General features: G+C 41.9%; 1 protein-coding gene across 1 annotated transcript in view; it reads right to left on the bottom strand.

Moving 5' to 3' along the window:
• The window catches only part of SLC35A2 (solute carrier family 35 member A2), a 32,549-nt gene that overhangs the window by 5,704 nt on the left and 3,295 nt on the right, over positions 1 to 23,550 (bottom strand). The window contains exons 2-4 of the mRNA XM_089675236.1: positions 19,456 to 19,641; positions 18,162 to 18,313; positions 16,890 to 17,557 (exon numbers count right to left, since the gene is read on the bottom strand). Of these exons, the coding sequence (XP_089531362.1) occupies positions 16,890 to 17,557; positions 18,162 to 18,313; positions 19,456 to 19,641 (1,006 nt within the window). The remainder of the gene's footprint in view (positions 1 to 16,889; positions 17,558 to 18,161; positions 18,314 to 19,455; positions 19,642 to 23,550) is intronic.

Here is a 23,550-nt window from a genome sequence, read left to right on the forward strand (position 1 = left end):
GCGCACTGCTCCACTTTAGTCTCAACGCTGCCTTCTGCACATCTATCTATATTTTCGACTTCATAAGCAGGCATTTATCTACGAGAAGAGGTATATGGAGTATCCTTAAAGAGTGGTGGAGAACAACGGAAATATGTTCATATATCCTCTCCACTCCCTTTCTGTAGGGGTCTCTCAAGGTTCTGTCCTTGGACCCCTTCTCTTCTCCATCTACACCTCCTCCCTTGGCCACTTGATAAACTCCCATGGCTTTAAGTACCATCTCTATGCTGATGACACACAAATCTATCTTTCTACCCCTCACCTCACCCCTTCAGTCTCCTCTCGCATTACTAACCTACTAAGTGACATATCAGCATGGATGTCACACCACTTCCCCAAACTTAATCTTTCCAAAACTGAGCTCTTGGTATTCCCTCCAGCCCGTGCCCCCTCCCCCGACTTCTCCATCAAGATCAATGACACAACCATCAGTCCCTCCCGTCATGCCAGAGTACTAGGTGTAATCCTAGACTCCAATCTGTCCTTTCAGCCTCAAATCTAATCGCTCAAATCTTATAGATTTCACCTTCACAACATCTCCAAGATACGCCCGTTCCTAACCTCTGAAACTACTAAACAACTTATTCACTCCCTTATCTCTCGCCTTGATTATTGCAACTCCCTCCTCATTGGCCTACCTCATCGCAGGCTATCCCCTCTTCAGTCTATCATGAATACTGCTGCCAAACTCATCCACCTTACTAACCGTTCTGTATCTGCCATCCCTCTCTGCCAATCCCTCCACTGGCTTCCCATTGCCCAACGGATAAAATTCAAAACATTAATAACATAAAAAGGCAATTTATAACTCTGCCCCAAATTACATCTCCGATCTTGTCTCCAAATATCACCCAAACCCTACTCTCCGCTCCTCGCACGACAGTGGTGTTGGACACTTATGTGATATATGGACTGATTTATTGAAGCCTTACCTTTATATTTTGTTGTTAAGATATATTGATTTTTTTTTTGCACAGATTTCTATATTTATGTTCACATGTTTGAGTAAGCAGCGCTACATCATTTATTTTTTATATATTTTGCACAATTATGTGGGAACACATTTAAATGTTGGCAGCATTCATTTACTGACACTTGTATGCACTTTTATTTAGTTGGCGCAGGAGGTTATCACCATTCTGTTTCACTAGATTTTACACAACGTCCCAAATTTTGTGGAATTATGGTTGTACTTGTATGGAAAGATTTTAACTACAATTGGTCTGATAAAGTGACCTTTATACCGTGTAGACATTACGTTTTTCATATATTCATTGTTCAGATAGTCATATGCAAATGATAGACCCACACATAGATGCCACATACTGTACATTACCATAGCTGTTTCCTGCCACACTGTTCCATTTCTCCATTAACAAGGAAAGCAAAAACAAAAGTGTTCACAAAATACAATTTTCTCCTCTGTGTAGTTAGATTTCTGTGCTTCCCTTTTAGAAACAATGGTACGAAGGATATTCATCTATCGCAGATATTCTAGATTAGTGCACAAAAACCCAAGTTACTCTATGTACAGGGGTTAGTTAACATTCACAAATGTTTTAGAAATTGCCAAAAGACGTTTGGGTTTTCTTATTGATAAAGTAGACCAAAAGGCTAAAGTAACTGCCAGTCATGTGACCAAATATCAGAATTTTGGTCATGTTATCTCTGTGGGCTTGATTTACAGACAGTTAGCCAATCAGCAAGTCTCCTTTGTGGCAGAGAACAGGCAACCAATGCCCTGGCATTGTGTTACAAGACCCGAGGGAGCACAGAGATCTCCCAAGAAGGTAAAGGTTTGAAATGCTGCTATGGCATACATTATACCTGTAGGATAAAGAAGTTCTAATTCACTTTGGACTGCAGGTCTGCTTTAAATGTGCAAAGTGCAATACAAGCATGTTGATTAGCATAGCTGGGAGTTATAGTGCACACATTGGTGAATGTTACAAATTACTACTAAGGAAGCTCCAGTCAAGAAAACAATATCTAGTATGTTTACATAATGTCGGCCTATAGCCTTCTGGTGTTTCTGTGCCATAAAAGTCCCTTTACTAAAGTGTAAAACTCCATTCTCTCCACCCGTCAAATCTGGGTGTGTACACTGTTGGGTAGGTTTACAGTTCCTGGCAGGGGCGGACTGACCATTCGAGCACTCGGGCACTGCCCGAGGGCCCAGGGTCAGTAGGGGGCCCCATAAAATACCCCTGGTACCTTTTATAGGCTTTTTTGGGTGTGTTTTGAGTGTGGGCAAGGAGACAGGGGCCCCATGATCTCCAATTGCCCCGGGGGCCCCATGAGTTGTCAGTCCACCCCTGGTTTCTGGTGTTGACTACACCCTTTGCTGTCACAAGCAGGGGCCTTAGAGCTTGCAAAGGCCAAGGTCTGTTGTTCATTTTCATTTTCTGCCAGTGTAACTAAACAAAAAGTGCACATTTTCTTGTATATTACCAAATTGACTGGGGTTCTCCTTAAAGTGTAGTTCCACCTTTGCAGTCAAATTTGAGGAACCCCCACCATATCTTGTCATGCATTCCCATCCACTAAGCATACCTAAAATAATGCAAAACATTTCCTTTATCTAATTGCTTCTTTGGAGCTTATATATGTCTTTATAGACAGCTTTTAGAATGGATGACTGGATACTAACATTTATAGGTAAAGTTGATCCAGAGAATATCTGATTGCCTCTCGGGGGATCAGGAAGGAATTTTTTTCCCCAGCAGGAGCAAATTGGATCATGCTTTGCTGGTTTTTTTGCCTTCCTCTGGATCAACTGTGGGTGTAGGATTATAACTTTTTTTTTTTTTTTTTAATGGTTGAACTGGATGGACTTTTTTTAATTTTTCAGCCAGACTAACTATGTAACTATGAGAAGGGAAGGGGCAAAGTGAGGGACAGTTTTATATTAAAGTGCATTAACATACAATGCACCGCTGAAGCCGAGTTTTTAACCCTTTGATAGGTCAGTGTTCACATCCAGTTTCCAACTACTATCGATCTTTCAGCACAGTACAGGCAGGGTTAATTATGGTGAACATAACTCCCCAGCCCCCTCTTTAAGCCCTGGTTCACACTGATATGGTGCGAATTCCACACCGCATCACAATAGCATCCCGATGCGAGTGAGTATGTTGAGTTAACAACATCCCGACATCAGTCCGCAAAACGCGGTGCTATGTGCAGAATCGGATTGCATAGGTGTGAATACCTATGCGATCCGATTCTAGTGCGTTTTTGGTGCGGGTTTAGTGTGAATAGAGTCATACAAAATGTATGGCTCCAATCGCACCGCATACAAATCGCATGTGATTTTTACAGGAATGCGGTGGGGTTCCTGTGCGAATCACATGAGATTTACTGCACTGCTGTAGTGTGAACCTAGTCTAAAGGATAAGTTCACCTTTGGAACATGTTACATGTTGCACCCGTTTTTAGGATGGAACATGTTCCCATAGCGGCAAACCTGCTCTCTTTACCATAAACAAGCACACCACCAATATTTAAGACTTTTCCCAATCTATTTACAAATAAGCTGCTCTGCAACTCCCTGACTCTACACATATTTACCCAAAAACAGGTTAACCCAACATAACAAAGGGACAGTAATCACCTCCTGCACAAATTAACATAGTAAGGAGTCATTGGCTAGCCTTTTGGTGTGTAAAAGATGCAGTTCCTCTGGTTCACTATGCCAACTTCACATACATACATACATACATTCATATTTTAAATATATATAGTTATATCTATGATGCACACATTTTATATGCCTACAGCGGCTGTGGGCTTGCAATTTTCAAAGAACTACAATGGCGCTGTGGAGCACCTTGGTAGGCCATTCAAACTTCCTGTCAAAATATCTGCTTGGCTGTACATCCCATACGGCAATCAGATATTCTGACAGGTCTGCAGGAGACCTGCATGGCATCAGTGAGCTACTGAATGCTGGTGCCATGCTTTCTAGGCTCCTTTGGACAAAAATAATACATGCACATTTTTTTTGCAGGTAAAAAATTGTGCGTTTATTACTTTTGTCCAAATGGTGAACTTATCCTTTAGCATTAAAACTGACCTCCAGAAATAAATACTCCGTGTGTATACTCTGTGTGTCAGTTTACTTCAGTCAGTTGCACCACATCCTAAAATAGGCTCACCACACTACACTGTAGTAGCATTAATTAAATATAGTAATGGTTGGCCTCACAAACAGCGATGTGATGGATGAAATCCTTTATTGGAATCCTTTACATGCAATATGATAAGAACATGACAGCTCCAAGACAGGGCAGAGGAGCAGTAGACGTGTTTCACACAAACACGTAACGTAATGACTAAGCACTGTTTGTGTGAAACGTGTTTACTGCTCCTCTGCCCTGTCTTGGAGCTGTCATGTTCTTATCACATTGCATGTAAAGGATTTCATCCACCTCATTGCTGTTTGTGAGGCCAACCATTCTGTTTTTCCATTGTATCTGTGATCATGGATCGGGCCAGTACCTGCGTGTCTGTGGAGGGGTTATGCTAATTCGGCACTCACCTGGAGTTGATCTTTTGCTCTTTGTTGGTCTAATGCAGGCCATAGACGGGTCGAACATCAGCCGATTTTTCAAACGATAAATGAAAAATCGGTAGTTCGTTAAGCTGATGTTACCACCAACGATTAAAAAAATCGATCGACTAAATCATAACGTTCACCCCATATAACAGCCAAACTTCTGTCTCTTGCAGGTCACAGCTCATGCGCAGATTTTTTATTGTTAAAACGATCGCCCGATTTTGCCATCATTGCCACGAAAATCGTCCGTTTTCCGCGAATTTTCCAACATGCCCGATAATCTAAAATTCCAAAAAACCGGAAACCGGCCAACCCATTAACCCACTAACTGTGCGAAAATTGGCCGATTTTCGAACCTTCTATGGCCGGCATAAATATAGTAATGACATGGCTTTCTGTATGTAGCCAGGACAACTACAGCACACTGAGGTGTCCCCAACGACCAGACCGTTATATTTTGCGGAGCATCAGATTAAACCAAGCTGGCACACTGTGGTGTAGATTTACTAAAACTGGTGCACTCAGAATCTGGTGCAGCTGTGCATGATAGTAAATCAGCTTCTAACTTCAGCTTGTTCAATTAAGCTTTGACAATAATACCATCAGCCCTGGTTCACACTAATGCGGTGCAGGAAACGCATTGAATCCTGTGCGTTTCCCGCACCGCATTGCAATCGAATGGCGTCCATGCGATCTGGTACGGGCACCGATGTTAAATTAATGACACCCTGAAACAGATCACAAAATGCAGTGAGATTACCAGAATTCGCATCGGTGTGAACACCCATCAATATGAATCGGGTATGGGGGGGAAGGGTCCTGCACCTTTCTGGTGCGGATGCCATTAGAGCCATACAAAATGTATAGCTGAAATCGCACCGCACACAAATCGCATGTGATTTGCACAGGAATGTGGTGTGGTTCCTGTGCAAATCACATGTGAACCAGGGCTGAAGCTGATTGGTTTCAAAGTAAATCAACCCGTGTGTCTTTTATGTGCAGTCTGTGTGTGAGATCTGTGTAATATACACGGTATTTTCCTGGAGTTCAGCTTTAAATAGATGGGCAAAGTTCAATAACTTTTACATTTTTTACGTAAAAAGGTAAGCGGCAATGTTTTTTTTTCCAGTTATGCTATGTGAATGGGAACATGTAACAAACATAAAGTAGGTGTTATCCCAATTTGGCAGCAAAAGTGGATACATGTGTAAGTGATCAGCTTGACATAAACATATGTGTGTGATTTTAAACACCTTTTTTTTTCTGTGCAAAGTTTGTAGATACTTTGATTTCTTTGTGACCTAGAAAACCCCAGCAAGGTACTCTTTGTGAGCTCTTTGGGGTAGCTGGTTATACATTGCTTATTTAATCCCAGGATTTTTGCTTTTAACATGCTTGATGTACTTTGTGGGGAAGTCGTCTGCTCTTTCAGATGTCCCATTTATTAGGTTTTCAGATTTTTGTATTCATCATGGGGTTATGTTATGGGGTGACAACTATCTCCCAATTGTGCTCCGGCAGGTAAACTATAACATGCACCCCTGATGGAAGCTACAAACAGCCATGCCAATACATATTGTGCAACCATGGTTCACTGTTGTCACCATCAGAGATCGGACCCTGAACAATGAGGTGCAGCTGATGATGAATCAAGTGAATAGAGACTGGGAGTGGTTAAAAGAGGCTGGAGGTGATCAGAAGCATTGAGATACAAAAGCATGATAAAACCATATTAAATGGAAAAAAATAAGCAATTGTTTAGGATTTACAGTACTTTAGCAAACAAAGGCCTTGTTCACACAGGCTTCAGCTTGTATGATAGTATGTACAGTGAGCTTTTACAAAGCATTTTAAAAGCTTTCGGCAAACTTTGAAAGTACAACTTGGCTCCAGTTGATAAATAACCACAGATGTTAATGGAAATGCTGACAAGGGCTGGAGGTTCAACACCTCCAGCCTTGCCTACATCTGTCCTATCTGCATCTGCCTTTGGTGCTTGGTGGTAAACTGTGTTGCTCTGTTTTGTTTTTCTCCCCCCTTCCCCTCTACAACAAGACCCATTTGCTAGCCCTTGACATGGGCCCTGGGCTTTGGAGGGTGTCAATCACAGCTGCTGTGCCTTCTGTGGTGTACACAACTTCCATAGAGCCAGTTTCTTCTGGATGAGGAAGTTTCTATCTAGGACTCAGGAAGTGCAGTTAACATTTTCTAGGTTCCCTCTATGTATGAATACAACATTGTTTCTTAGTGAGTAGAACTGACTGTTCCTTATTGTGTTCAGCTCCATGCACACTAGCATTTTTTTTTTTTTATAAACTAGAAAAAAAAAGCTGGATTCAAAATACTAATAGTATTTTTTTGTGCTTGCTAGTAGTAGCGTTTTTACAGTACATGTAGGAAAAAAAAAATCTGTCAGGAGGGTTTTTTTTTTCAGCTGGAAAAATACTAGAAAAAAAAAAAATTCTGCCCCTAAATGCTAGGCTACTAGCCTAAAAAGTGTGCATGAACACATAGGATTACACTATTTAGCTTCTAGGAGCAGAGAAAAAAAAAATGCTGATAACCGCTTCTATGCGGTTTAACCACCTCCTGTTCGGCCGTTGTATATAAATGGCCGGCCGGTGGCAGTGCAGGGTCGGGTGGCTGTTTATAAACGGCCTCCCCGCACCCTACTTGTGCGCGCTCCCTGGGAGCGCACAGCACCGCGATCCTCCAGACACAGTGGAACACCGATCGTCATACGGGACCTCTGTACAAGGTCCCGATCATGTGATCGCTGATTGGGCAATCAGCGATCACATGAATAGTAGTAAGCAAGATATCACTTCCTGACATCATTGCTTACTACGTGTGAAATCTGTGAATGATCACAGAAGTCACATGGTACAAGGCTATTCACAACAGCCTTGTACCATGTGACAAGCTGTGATCAATCACAGCTCACTCAGTAGTTCTCAATGGCTGCAAGAATGCAGCTAGAGAGGAGAAATGATTGCTTTTATAGCCTTTATGGGTGTAAAAGCAATCTGTGTAAAAAAAAAAAAAAAAAAAATCTTACTCCCCACAAGTAGTACAGTGTCACCATGGTGACACTGTACTGCTAGGGTGACAGTATGTAAAAAAAAAATAAAAAATACAAAAAAAAAAGTTTAAAAATTATAATTTTTGGTTATAAACTAATTTGGGTTTTTTTAGTTAAAAATATAACTGAATACATTTTGGCCACGATTTATGATGAAATATTATTTATTTGCAAAATTTTATAAGAAACACATTTTTTTCAAAATTTTTGGACTTTTTAATTTACATAGCAAAAAAAATAAAAATCCCAGTGGTGAATAAATACCACCAAAATAAAGTTTTATCTGTCTAAAAAAAAAATGCTAAAAAATTTATATGGGTATAGTGTTGCATGACCGTGCAATTGTCATTCAAAGTGTGATAGCACTGAAAGCTGAAAATTGGCTTGGACAGGAAGGGGGTAAAAGTGTCCGGACTGGAAGTGGTTAAAAAAAAACCCCACTGGTGTGCATGGAGTCTCAATGTGTGAGAGAGAAAAAAAAAAAACACCCAGAATCTGGATTATTGTCCTAAACTGTTAACATTTAGGTGAAGCTGTGTGTATCAGTTTGGATACAGATTATGTTTACAAAGATGTCATCACTGTTGAGTAGGCCAGTTTACAGCAAGATGAAAAAAACATTTTCTTTCAGTTTTAAGGTAGAAACCCTCAGATAAATTTCAGTATAACAGACAAAAGCTCCATAGCATAGGGGGAGGGTATAAAAATACATTGCTGCAAACTGGAGTTCTGTTTTTTAAGTTTTAAAAAGTAACTGCAGTTTTGTTGAGAAAAAAATAATTCACCTGTGGGCGGAGTACTGCAAGGATTTTAACCACTTGCCTACAAGGCACTTATACCCCCTTCCTGCCCAGGCCAATTTTCAGCTTTCAGTGCTGTTGCACTTTGAATGACAATTGCGCGGTCATACAACACTGTACCCATATGACATTTTTATCATTTTTTTTGTGACAGAAAGTAGAGTTACCCTTTAACCACTGGGCACTTTTTCCCCCTTCCTGCCCAGACCAATTTTCAGTGCTCTCATACTTTTGAATGACAATTGTGTGGTCCATGCAACACTGCACCCAAATGACATTTTTGTGAGACAAATAGCGCCTCTTTTGGTATTTAATCACCAATGGGTTTTTATTTTTTGCTAAAAAAGACAGAAAATTTTAGGGAAAAATATGTTGCTTAGTTTCTGTTATAAAGTTATGAAAATAAGTAATTTTTCTCCTTCACTGACAGGCAGCACTGATGGCCCTACACTGATCACCAGGACCATTGATGATCAGTGTAGATGTCACCCTGCGAAATGCAGCTTACCGGCTCCCCTCTACTCACGCGCTGTCAGTATAAGGAGAGGACTTCCTATTTACCCGGTGATCAGCTGAGATTGGACACAGCTGGTCACATGGTAAAAGTGGCTGTGATTGGCCTGTTCCTTAGTCCTGTGATCAGCTGTGTCCAAAGGAGTGGTTCTGGGAGGACATCCATGGATGCTCTCCCAGAACTAGCCGTCTTTTGGCTATAGCGCAGTCAGGAACTGGTTAATGCAGAACTATACTCAACTCCAATGAGCTGTCCAGGGCTCCATATCTGGCCGCTGACATCTTCGGGCACCTGGCTTCTGAGTCCTGAACGCCGGCCACTGTCATTGGCCAGGCAGAAATGGCAATGCACAGGAGTTCCACCAAACTGATTCATTGCTGAATTTGTACAGTGAGCTGTGGCAGCACGGCTCACTGTACAGGGGTGGACAGGTACGTAGGTAGCTTTACTGCATTAGAGACAAGGCAAGTCTCTTCTGCATTAAAAATCCTGCTTGTTCACCCATTTTAATTTCATACCTAAAGTTCCACTTTACACAAGCTACTTGGCAGGCTTTTTTTTTTTGTTAAAGTGATAGAACTCCCATTAAAATGTAACTTCCCCAGGCTGGAGCAGAAGGGTGCTTCAAAGGCTCCAAGAAAACTGCTCCCGCTTGTTGTATACACTGCTAACACACAGTTCTGGGTGAACAAGCCTTATGTAATCCTCATCAATTAACTTCTATTTGCACCCTTTTGGTCTGGTAAACATAAGGCTGAAAATGGTTTATTACCAGCGTTAATTTTGATGAAAATATTTTCGTCAATGAAATTAACACTATTTTAGTCAACTAAAATGGCATTTTAGTCAAGACTGAGTAAAACTAAATCAAAATTTGACATCAAAATCAACACTGGTTATATATCATGACAGATAAATCTGTGGCTGTAGTGCATGTTCAAACCTGAATACCATAAATAACATGGTATTACATTTTTTTTTTACTCCGGAAGTATAGGAGTTTGAGAATTCTAGAGAAATGCTTAAATAATGCATTACAATTTAACTAAACCTATTAGTTGACAAAAATCTTCAGTACATTTTAGTTGACTAAAATCTAATAGGTTTAGTTAAATTGTAATGCATTAAGCATTTCTCTAGAATTCTCAAACTCATTATATACTTCTGGAGTAAAAAAAAAAAATGAATACCATGTTATGTATGGTATTCAGGTTTGAACATGCACTACAGCCACAGATTTACCGTCATGATATATAACCAGTGTTGATTTTGATGTCAAATTTCGATTTAATTTTACTCAGTCTCGACTAAAATGTCATTTTAGTCGACTAAAATGTACTGAAGATTTTTGTCAACTAAAATACAACTAAAAACTGCTCTTTAGTCAAAAGACTAAGAACTAAATTGAAATTAGATTTCAAAATGAACACTGTTTGTTACACCTTCAGTAATTGCAAAAATAAATAAATATTAACCCTACAAGAAAATAATGAGCTAATAATTGCCAGCGAAGCGATAGAATCACTTTGGTTTGTATGAGCAGCGTTTATGCAGCGGAAGATTCAATGACACACAATGTCATTTGCAGCCGCGCTGTAGCTTTGTTTTTCATCTCCTATTATAAAATGCTAATGTGTGCCTTTTTCAAGTTCCTGCAATATGCAAACATATACTATGTCTGTGGAACAGAGGAACCCTCTCTGCACAAACTAGCAGAAAATAACTGTTTATCAAAGGCCAATGACTTTATTTCTTGTGACTGTGTGCTGTTATCCAGAACACCAAAACACTTAGCTTGCAGTGGATGACATAATAGGAGGACTGCTTATTGGGTGTACCTTAGTGAAGGCCTAAACATTTTCTTACAGTATTAAAGTAGAAATACAGGTTTATTTTATTTGATCCAAGCTGGCCCCAAAACCCAATTTCCATTATAAAGTGATGCAGCATAGTATGGGCTGTAAAATACTGTAGTAGCATTAACTACATACAGTAAGTGGTCCTCTGTTCCAGGAGCAGTATGGGTGACAGTTGCCAGATTATCCACCTCCCGCCCGCCATATAGTAATATGATGGGCGCAAGGTGGTTCTCTCGTTCTGAGAGGATGTCATATGACGTCCTCCCATTCTCACCGCGCATGCGCAGCTCAGGGAGAGTGCAGTGATCGGCAGTGCGCTGTGTCCCTTGGACACAGCGGATCACCGATTACGGAAAGTGCCAAAGATGTCGGCTCGGTCATGTGATCAGCTGAGTCCAATCACAGCTGATCACATGAAAAACAGGGAAATGCCGGTTATCGGCATTTCTCTCCTCTCGAGCTGTCGCGCTGACAGCTCGAGAGGAGAGCCGGTAATCGGCTTTCCGCGGAGGGGACATGTACACTGATCATCAGAGCACTGATGATCAGTGTAGCCCCAGCAGTGCCACATATCCGTTCCTACCAGTACACAGCAATGCCACATATCAGTGCCCATCTGAGCTGCCTTTCAGTGTCACCCATCAGTGCCATGTATCAGTGCCACCTGCCAGTGCTGCCTTTAAGTGCCCATCAGTGCCACCTATCAGTGTCCATCAGTGCAGCCTCATTAACGCACATCAGTGAAGGAGAAAAATCACTTATTTACAAAACTTTATAAAAAAACTAAGAAAAAACATTTTTTTTCAAAATTTTCTGTGGTTTTTGGTTTGTTTAAGAAAAAATAAAAAACCCAGAGGTGATTAAATACCACCAAAATAAAGCTCTGTCACAAAAATATGATAAAAATTTTATATGGGTATAGTGTTGTTTGACCGCGCAATTGTTAAAGTGCAACAGCGCTGAAAGCTGGAAATTGGCCTGGACAGGAAGGGGGTATAAGTGTCCTGTAGGCAAGTGATTAAAGAGTTGAGCTAAACGCTTCTACACCATGCAGAAGCCTTGTATGTTTAGCAATGAATAGAGTTCATCTGAGACAGGCAGAGGACATTCGCGATTTTCCTCAACCAATCTCCTGAATGGCAGAGAAGCACTTATTTCTGATAGCAGACAGGAAATCACCTGTACTGCTGATGGAACACAGTGCCACTTGCTGTTGGTAATTAATTCTTCTACAGTAGATTACAGCACATACAATGGCCACATCAAATTAATAGAAATAGCTTGGCCCAAACTATGAAAAGGAACATGAAATGTAACTATTTTAAGGTGACACCTGAGAGCCATCTACAGGATAAAAAGCCCTCAACATATTAAAACTTATTTTTACCCCAGCAAAGAAAAAAAAATTGAAATGTACCTGTCAATCAGCAAAACACAGTACTGTTAACCGCTTCCATACAGGGCACTTTTACGTAGACACTAACTTTTTCTTTCAGGAATGATGAATTTAGTGACAGAAATTTAGCAAGCAAATAAGAGACAGATTTGAAATATTATATCAAATCCTCCTGCGCTGCTATAAACAACAAGATCTAAGCCACAGCAGCTAACATCCAATCCTCACCTCAGGTTGGGTAAATAGGCAAATCTATATAATATTGATGTAGCGCTGTATATCTACTAGGTGGATACAAGGTTACTATAGAACATGGAACAATATATGATAATACACTTAGAGTGATATTAGTGTTTAGATCAACCAGATCTTATCAAGTGACATTAGCAAGTGATTATTAGTGCAAAGAGGGTTCAACATTGAACCTATATCCAAGTGAACATCCAAAAAAAGTGACACAGTGATTCCCTATATAGGGATATGGACTACCACGTATAGGTGATCTAATTATCGTGATGTTTGCCAATACCCGTAATAAACCAGTATATTCAAAATTAGCAGCACAAAAAACACACACGATATAAGGCTTTTCCAAGCGTGGTCCTGTGCTGGTGCCAGTGGTGAGTGTTAATCCTAATTAGCAGGCATGCCCGCTCACCTTCCCCCTGCGATCCGCAGGGGCCAAACCGCTTTTTTGGATCACCCAGGATCCTGCACGCACTCTCCAGGTAAGGTATGTTCCACAAGCCCCAATGGTCTCTCCTTCAATTTCAGCTACTCCTCCATGCACAGGTAGCCATGTATATGCCCATATATATGATGTTGGAATCATACAATAAAAGAACAGAGATCCTCCATAGTGCAACACTGCATATTTAATTAATTCAAGTAAAAAACGCCAAGTTCCAACTCACATTTCAGCAGATAGTGACACGCTTTACACACCACCTTACATAGGTGTACTGGATGCACTCTGGTGTACCAAGATGACGCTGACCGGAAGTGCGTCACCACGCCGCATCTACGCGTTACGCCATGCCCCCGTGGCTACCTCAGGAAATGTGAGTTGGAACTTGACGTTTTTTACTTGAATTATGCAGTGTTGCACTATGGAGGATCTCTTTTTTTTTTCTTCTTTAAAGAGCAATTCCACTTTTGTTGAGAAAAAAAAAAAAAAAATCAATGTACACTGAAGGAATTTGAACAAACTTTTTTGCAGATTCCTGCCAGTTTCTGCTATGAAGGAATGGGCATTTGTTCCATTATGTCTTTTGGACACTGGTTCTGAATGGGAGTGACCAATTCATGTTAATCAGCTAGTGCACTCTGTGTTCTGATGAGAACAGTTGTAGGGTCTTCATCCCTTTAACCGTTTGGGAGTATCTCACTAAATATGATGAGGAGAATGCCAAAAAACCTGACTTGTGTCTTAGTGCAGAGTTCTTTGTCCAAGCAGAAAATGACATTTTTGGGGGTGTTCTGTACATCAAATGTGTAGAGTGCCTCCAAGTTGCCATATTACATTCAATCATAGAGATAATTACAGAGGCTGCAGTTTGAAAATGAAAGGTAATATTTAATAACATTAAAATACAATATGGCTTGTGTAGCAATTTGTATGAGCTATATGTTAAATTATAAAAAATATATAATTTTTTTTTTTTTTACACACAACAGTGGAAGTACCCTTAAAATTCTAGTTGTGAGCAGGGCCTTACACTTTCAAGGAAAGTGATAACCAACGTACAAATATAAGAGGCTCAGTACTGGTAAATCCCTTCTATAAGTTTTATGACATGCCTGGTATGAGCATACTGTATTTTTCCTTCTAGTTTTTTTTTTTTTGATCATACATACGTGTTCCCCGACATGCATTTTTAGCCCTTCTTCCCGCATGTACCAGAGGACAGGGGAGGTGAGGTTAGTCAGCACTGCGTCAGTAATAAAAACTCGGACAATATAGAAGGAAAAAAATGGTAATAAATACAAACGGTTTTATTTTACATTTGAACAGTTAAATGTTTAGTACAAGAATAAAAACAAACAAACAAAAAAAAAAAGACATGCAGAGCAGAGGCGGGAAAGAAGGGGGAAGGACAGCGTCACTTAGGGGGAGCCCGTCACATGATGGGAATATTAGTGGATATCAGGCAGAATGAGGCATTTGTGCAATAAAAGAAATTAAAAAGGCTTCCCTGTACCCAAACACATCATTCAGAGCCCTGCCCACCATAGCAACCAGCTCTACCAGTGGTTTCCCAATCGTCTTTTCCTAGCTGCAATACAATATGCAACTCAAAGAAAGTTACTAACAAAACTAAACTAGTTCAGTACAAAAACGTGAGTGCTGCCACTGCTTTTTTTTTTCCCTAGGTGCGGACTGTGCAGTTGCCATCATTCCTGCTTTGCTACTAGCAAGTCACTGAAGCAGGACAAACATGCAGCCAGTGATGTAAGACCTGGGGTACCTATTATGCACCTACATGTTCTAGGTCAGTGACCCATTACGTCATGAAGCAATGATGAGGATGGCAGCAACCCCTTTAAATGTAAACATACAAGCCATGCTAAGAAAAATAAAAGCTTGATACTGACCAATCGCAATATGTACACGCATAATCCCATGAGCTAACCAGTGGTGATCTTGGCATGGACAATGGACAGAGACAGGCACCTGTCTTGGCAAGATTGCTCAAGAAACAGGTACAACGCATGCACACTGCAGCAGATGTTCCTTTTTCTGTCAGCCAAAAAAAGTCTCTAGTTGACATAACAAGCTTGCAGTGGTTAAGCATATGTAGGCTGAACAACAACACACATGCATAGTTTGAGTAACCAATGAACAGCTAGTGTAACCAAGACACACCATTGGCCTCTTCTGAATTAATAAACAAGAAGCTGAAATAATATAAACTCCACAAGAAATTCTCATCAGCCAATCAATGGCCTTGTACATTCTTACTTAACAATCAATGTATCAAAGTCTTGCCAATGACTAATATGTAAAATAATCAATGATCCAGACACACCCACTCATTAAATACACACCCTTAATAGACAGCAAGCTGCCACAGATTGTAGATGTTTAACTGTCCAATCACATCAGCACTAGCAAGCAATCACAGCACTCCTTACAGTCATTGGGTTCATATACATCTTTAAAAGTCAAGCTGTGTATACTGTCATACAATCATATCAATGGGGATAATAAAATCAAAACTAACATTTCAGTTCTGGGTGGATGCTAGCGCATTATATCACTCACCAGCTTCCTTAGGAAACTAAAGGGGAGAGATGTCTGTCTTTGAGCTCCCAGCTCTGGCCATTCAAATGTGGCTTCACCAAGCCTGTTGGTGTTTTCATGGTAAGGGCAGAGTCAAAAGACCAGAAGGGAGATCGTGTAGTTGGCTAGACATGTAAAAAATCAAAAAAGGGGGGATCCAGGACAACAGCGCCCACAAGTGCAATATTAATCTTCGGCAGACTGACTCTTGGGGCAAGGGTATTTGACAAAGAATGTAACAAAAGATTGCTAAATGTAACACATTCAGCAGGCATGCTGCACCAGTGGATATAATACATTGTTGGTGGGGGGTGTGAAGGGATGAGGTTAATTCAATAAAATGTGTACCCCAAGAATTATTTAGGCACCAGCAGGAAGGTCCCCGATTGGGAACACTCTGTTCATATACCTGTGAATATACAGGAATATATCAATTCAAGTACACATAATGTGTAAAAAGGATTTAAAGTGGATCAGAAGTCTAGTCACAATGGGGGTAGCAATTGTGAAAGCTGGTTCACTGATTCATCTATCAACATTGCTACAGATAGCAAAATAGCAGACACTACCAGCTGACTAACGGATCCACTTAAAAAAGGACCTTATACACATGAAAGTATCGATCATCAGGATTATGCAAGCTGTGACAATTTTAAATCTGCTTTTTTTTGGCAAAAGCATCTAATTTTTAGAGCTATGAGCTCCCTTCAATTTACTGTCCAGCCTTTTAACTCCTGAGAGAAAGCAGTCAAATAGGAAAAATGTCCCTAAATGCAATGTTACCATGAAAGGCAAAGTATTAGGAACATTTCATAACTTGCATCAAGTTCATGGATGGATACTTTAGCTCAAAAGTGCAGGTCCTCTTTACAGGAATAACAAGTTCACACAGACACACGCATACTCATGAAGGCTTAGATAGTCGCACACACACATATACAAATCATTTCAACACCAACAATCTATATACAAATACAGAGATACTGAAAGTACCCAAATGCGTATATACATGTGCATACTGGTATGTTGTATAATACACAGATTCAAAGTCTATATCTTGGTATAGAAAGAACTGACACCACATGGGAAAATAAAGAAGGGAGCCCACATACAGATGTCAGTATCCCAGCAGCAGATTTATAATACCAGTAGGGGGCATTAGAGTAACAACCATGGTGACTTCCCCTCAGAGAGGCCTTGGTGTGTTGCTGTAAACACAGTTCCACAAGCCTCTCCCCATCTGGGTGCATAGCACCACCCTTTACACCTAAGTATCAAGAAAAAAAGGGGAATGGAAGGATTGCAGGAGGGCAATTAGATATGGCAATTAATTCCTTCATTTGGTGAGCACTGACTTTGGTAAAAAGGCCTCCTTATGTGAGGAAGTCTGATTGACACTAGACAAGGCAGGATCGGGTGTCCTTGGAAGGCTGTATAAATATACTGCCCCTATGACCAGGCCAGCTCCCACTGCGAAAGGTAGGTCTACGTTGAATCCAAACAGGTGGACAGATGCCGCCGTGGAGACCACAATGGACAGCGATGTGGCAAAGCCTTTCAGGATGTTGTCAGCATATTTCACCACCACAGCTACCAGGAGACCTCCGAAGGCCTGGTTGAAGATGACGCACCAGACCAGTGGTGTGTACCCAAAAAAAAAGCCACGTTCAGCTATAGCAGGTCCATCCTGCTGCCACATGGCCAAAAGTCCAAGAGCTGTGCCAAATATGCCAAGTTGGACATTACGAAGCCATACTGAAGCCGAGCTGCCTTTCAGGATGCGTTCAAAGTAAACTCCTGCAAAGCCAGAAGACAAGCAGGATACAGCTACAGCGATCAGGCCTTTGACGTAGTTCTGTCCGCTCGCTGATAAGGTCTCTTTTCCACCAGACTGCTCAGACTGCACAATGGCCACCCCAATAAAGAGGATAACCAGGGATCCCCACTGGAGCCGCGACAAGCTTTTTCTCAGGAGGAGGACAGAAAACAGAGCTGTGGTCAAAATCTTCAGCTGATAAGTAACCTGTGAATGGAGAGACATGTTTGTGTGAAGAGGTGAAGGAGCACAACAATGGGAACAAATAAAAAGCCACATTTAGGTGTTAGTGAGTAGCATTGGCACATAGCATACTGGAGGGTTAGGGTACATAAACTGATATCAAGGAACAATTTAGAAAATATATAGCTACTACTTTATCTGACAAAAGGATTTGTAACTGTTGAGCCAGTCTTGAGATTAACATGCATTTGCTACCCTGCACAACTAAGCAGGTAACACATTTAAATCCTGGTTTAGAAATTATGCCACCTCTCGGCCTTCAGCCTGCTTGCTGGATAATAGTTTAGTAACCTGACCTCTTTCCAATTAGCTAGCAGTAAGCCTCAATCAACAGTTCCTTGCTGTACATAATCATTTCTTTGTCAGGTAAAACAAACCTAGGAAAAACAGCTGATCAAACCAGTGCTGCAAAATGACAGTTGCAGAATTACCAATTGATTAGGACTCGTCTCAGACAGGCCTTTACCTAAAAGGTCCAAAGTGTGTTCTGTTGCTGCTTTATCAATAAATGTGAAACAAGGAAAGGGATAGGTGTTCTGACCTGCTAAAGAGACAGGGCAAGTCTCACCTGAAACGTGGCTGCCGGAAGGTTCGATATTGCCACATACTGAAGGTTATTTTGTAATGTGTATATAAGAGAGGGCACTGCCAGCTTCAGGGTGTCCATATACTGAATAATGATGGCATCATACAGATACACAACAAGTTCCTTGACATTGCCTGCATGAAATATAAAAAGAGCATCATTATTAGTATCATTGCAATAATTACCTTTTGCACATACAGCATGCAAGCCATTTTTTAAAAGCCTCAGCAATATTTATGAGAAGGGGCAGAACACAAATCAGGAAGAATAAAACACTTCTGCCCAATGACTTGAATCTGTTGACCATTGCGACACTGCAACTTCAGAGACAGGAAGAGGGTATGGCATCCATGCAGTGAAGATTTCTCCACTGTTCCACAGATTTTTTTTTTTTCCTAGCTAAACATCAGCATTAAAAAATTACAAACTGCTTTTATTATATAGTGATATTAATTACTAAAGGATAATATAGGAATGTTTTAATCTGGAGATTTGATCCAAATGCCATTCTTGTAATGAAAAAAATGCTAGTTATGTCTTGACAACATTGCAAATGCCCTGTGATAATCGATCTGCAAGTGAACGAAGAAGGGTGTATACTATAATCAACTTTAAAGAGGCACTGTCATCAAGAAAAACACTTTTCCTGCTATTAACAAATAAAATGTTTACAATAAGCCATTACTATAGCAGTCCATCATGCGTTTTGCTAATAACAGCAAAGAAAGGAGGGGCAGCACTCACAATACAGCAAAGAACTCTACAAGAACATCTGCTACTTGTGATAAAATATAGATTATAGAAATGGACATTTGAAAAGTTTTGTTTGCAGACTTTTCAATAGCCCACCTCTCAAAGCAGTACAGCTTCCCACAATGCCTACTTTGCAGGTTAAGCCTCACCTCTGGATGAAATTGCCTACCAGACAGAATCCCACTATCCAGCACAATAACAGCCCTATCAGAGGTGAGGCGGTGGGTTGGGCCTAACACTGAGGATGGTGCTCATCTCCAAAGTCACAGAAGTCAACACCTCAGATAAACAGACCTGGGTTAAGAAAATAACAGCAAACACCTTGTAGGAACTTCAGCAAAAAAAAAACTTTAAAGCCCACAAGGTGGTTACCTTAGGTCTACTGCATGGATCTGTTTAGCTCAGCATGCAAAACAAAAGAATATGACAAAATTCAAGGCAAATAAAAATAATTATGGCAAAGTCAATCAGATGTTAAGCCATAACATCCCTCCATTGAGTCCAGAACAATCACACAATGTACCTCTTTTCTGGGCCAACATGAGGATCAGGCAAGTGATGCCCTTCAGAATTTCTGCCATGACCACAGCAGTAGTGGAGAAGAAGCGCTCCCCAGGCAGGGTGCGGGCATATCGGATGCTGAGGATGAGCGAAGCATTCTGTACCACCAACACAGCCAGGCTCATGTATTTGAGGCGACGATTCACCCCTGTAAAAGAAAGAAGAGCCAATACAAGGTTATTCAATTGAAAAAAATATTAGCAAACAACATATCCGAAAGTCCAAAACATAAAGTGAAGCATTTGATGTTACTGAAAGTGGTTCTAAAGCTAAACCATTTTTTTACTTTAATGCATTCCCTGCATTAAGGTACAAAAACGTTTTAGGAGTTGTTGTGCCCCCCCTAAACACTTTCCTCACTCCTGGATCAATCCAGCGATGTGCCCGGCTGCAGTCCTCTTTCCTCTCCCCCCGCTTCACACATGGACTGACAGGCAGCAGTGGGAACCATTGGCTCCTGCTGCTGTCAGTCAAATTTAGTGAGGAGACAGCAGAGGCAGAGCCAAGCCATACTGCGTGTGTCAATAGACACACACAGCCTGGCTTGGGATCGAGTCCGCGTGAGTGCCCCCATAGTAAGCGGCTTACTATGGGGATACTCAGAGAAGAAGAGTAGCCTGGAGAGCCGGCAGGGGACCACAGAAGAGGTGGTTTCAGGTCATTCTGTGCCACAGAGCAGTTAAATATAACATGTTTGTTATTTTAGAAAAAAACACAAAACAAAAAAGAAGCCTTTAGAACCACTGGAACTTTGACGTGCAGTTTATTGACCCATGCAGGAACATAAAGTGGGACTATGGCCAAAATAAAAAAAAGACATATGATACAGTCTGTCAGTGGCATCAACATAGCAGTCTTTTTCTCCACCAAGTCCCTACCATAACATAGTTTATTACCCAGTGATACTGACAGTAAGTCTTTTGTTTTTCAACCTTCCTTTAACAGCAATTGGAGGCAATTTACCACTGACAGGGGTACTTACAATCGTCAGCCATTATTTATGTAAAACGTTTATTCCAAAAAGAAAAAAAAAAAACAATGACAGTAACTGTTTAAAACATGTTAGCTGGAGTAGGGTTTTACATTGTTAGTAACTAATGTAAAGTCCATTCAACATCACCTTATCCACTGATTGACAATGCTGCTGTCCAAGGGTGGCTATGCTACTCCTCCATAGCTGCAGTGGACTGAATGTTGTGCATGTGGAGTGAATGTAGATATCCTAAGACAGGAGGTGTGTTACTGGCCGATCACCAGGTGACAATAAAGGAATAAAAGTCTAAAAAAAAAATAAAACTAATGCAGTCACCACCTCCAATGATTTGTAAACTACACTAGATTACATTTGTTTTTGGGTTTAGTTACACTAATCTAGGTACAAAGAGACAGTTGCTAGTTTTCTGTTTAGGGATCACTGAACAGGAGGACGTCATCTATGTATAAGGATTTTCCAATGCAACACCCCAGTTTGTAGAAAACCGATCATCCCTTGAAACATTTCACCTATGTACACTATAAAAAATCTTTTATGTAAACCAACTTGTGCTGTTTATTGCCCTAGACCATGATGAGATGTGACAACCCAATGACAATATCCTTACGTTTATGTGTAGGACATTATCTTTATGATCCTGTAGTCACTTCTTTTAATTGTCACTGTCATGTGCATTCTCACTGCTTGCTCTCTATAACCCAGTTATTAGAAAAATGCCTTTATCTGCCTTTCTATCAGAAGATTAGGACAAGCCAGTCCGACGGGTCTGTACCAGTATGAAATGCCACGTCTACCTCCATCTACTTCCTGAGCATTATAAATTCACTTTAAGATTTAAGCAGTCACAGTTGAGTAAGCAGCTGTAGAAAATTACCTTTTACTGCAATCTCCCACATATTCAGAAAGCTGCATGGAGCTGGCAACTGTGGCCAGACATTCCAGAGAAATCTTCAAAATAGACAGTTTTTAAGTGTTGTATTTCATATAATTCAAACACTAACAGACTTGGCACATACAAGTTCCCCAAGGCAGTGAAAGGATGTCCAAGAACACTTTACTTGAGGATGGAAATCATTTGCAGAAACAAATAATGAAAATAAATGAAACATAAAGGATGACTTATCAGCACTGACAGTGTTAACTATGAGAATTCAGCTGTGCTGGAGAACAATGTCTACATAAGAGGTACATGGAGAAAGCAATGACGTGCATAATTCTCATTCAACTCACAGACCATACACACCCAAAATACCTGCATTGAAAAGGAGCCTGTAATGATTAACAACGCCTTCACATATCAATGTCCTATGTACAGTACATGGAGTGCAGAATACAAAGGTGTACACTGTACGTGTCTGGAACACTCCCTGCTAGGGGCAGCAGGACCCAAACACTGGAGGCCTTGTGAATGAGAGACGCCTGCAACACAGGCCTCATTCATACAGTACAGAGTGCTGAAGATCCCAGTGAGGACCACATAGGCACCGGCAGGTCACTAATCTTTCTTGCACCCAATCTCTCCTACTAAGAATGAACAGACATTTCATTTTGCTGCATTTGGCACCCAGTGATCATCTCTTCACATACCATTGCAGACAGAACTTTAGCATAGGTGTCCTCAGAGACACCTTGTCACCTGCATTTACCCAGAAATTGGGACTTGCCTAGTTCTCAGTGTTACCCAAATTCCTGTAACTATGTTATAATAAACTAACAGTGATGCCAAGAGATCAATGCCCTACACAAGTGGCTTCTCTGCATCTGGACCATCAGATATTTGCTAAACCCCCTTTGGCCCAGCTTCTAACCCAATGCAGGGCTCTAAAGCTGGAGACGTTAGTGTAATAGGACTGTACAACCTCCTGTAGATTTAGCTACATCTATGTATGGGAGGGTCTACCTGACTAAACAATTATAGGATTCTTCAGGCATGCCCTCTCACTACAATGAGACGCCCCCTTCCTCCCTACACTGGCGGCCAGTGTCACGCCCCCTTTCCTCCCTACACTGGCGGCCAGTGTCACGCCCCCTTTCCTCCCTACACTGGCGGCCAGTGTCACGCCCCCTTTCCTCCCTACACTGGCGGCCAGTGTCACGCCCCCTTTCCTCCCTACACTGGCGGCCAGTGTCACGCCCCCTTTCCTCCCTACACTGGCGGCCAGTGTCACGCCCCCTTTCCTCCCTACACTGGCGGCCAGTGTCACGCCCCCTTTCCTCCCTACACTGGCGGCCAGTGTCACGCCCCCTTTCCTCCCTACACTGGCGGCCAGTGTCACGCCCCCTTTCCTCCCTACACTGGCGGCCAGTGTCACGCCCCCTTCCTCCCTACACTGGCGGCCAGTGTCACGCCCCCTTCCTCCGTACACTGGCGGCCAGTGCCACGCCCCCTTCCTCCGTACACTGGCGGCCAGTGCCACGCCCCCTTCCTCCGTACACTGGCGGCCAGTGTCACGCCCCCTTCCTCCGTACACTGGCGGCCAGTGTCACGCCCCCTTCCTCCCTACACTGGCGGCCAGTGTCACGCCCCCTTCCTCCCTACACTGGCGGTCAGTGTCACGCCCCCTTCCTCCCTACACTGGCGGCCAGTGTCACGCCCCCTTTCCTCCCTACATTGGCGGCCAGTGTCACGCCCCCTTCCTCCCTACACTGGCGGCCAGTGTCACGCCCCCTTCCTCCCTACACTGGCGGTCAGTGTCACGCCCCCTTCCTCCCTACACTGGCGGTCAGTGTCACGCCCCCTTCCTCCCTACACTGGCGGTCAGTGTCACGCCCCCTTCCTCCGTACACTGGTGGTCAGTGTCACGCCCCCTTCCTCCGTACACCGGTGGTCAGTGCCACCCCCCTTACACTAGTTGTCAGTGTGCCCACCCCCCATGCCAAGCCCCTTCCTCTTTACACTGGTGATCAGTGGAGAGAACACTCAAATAGCTAGAAGAATTATTGTTATCTGTGGTTATTTAGCGGCAGAGATTGCTTTGCTCAAGGACCCCTAGCAACGTTCAGAGGAACCCTGGTTGAGAAAGGCTGCTCTACATGCTCCAGTTTCCTCCGACAGACACTAAC

This window comes from Staurois parvus, unplaced genomic scaffold, assembly GCF_062004578.1.
Source record: "Staurois parvus isolate SC_StPar_1 unplaced genomic scaffold, SC_StPar_1.0 ptg000154l, whole genome shotgun sequence".
NCBI classification, from domain to species: domain Eukaryota; kingdom Metazoa; phylum Chordata; class Amphibia; order Anura; family Ranidae; genus Staurois; species Staurois parvus.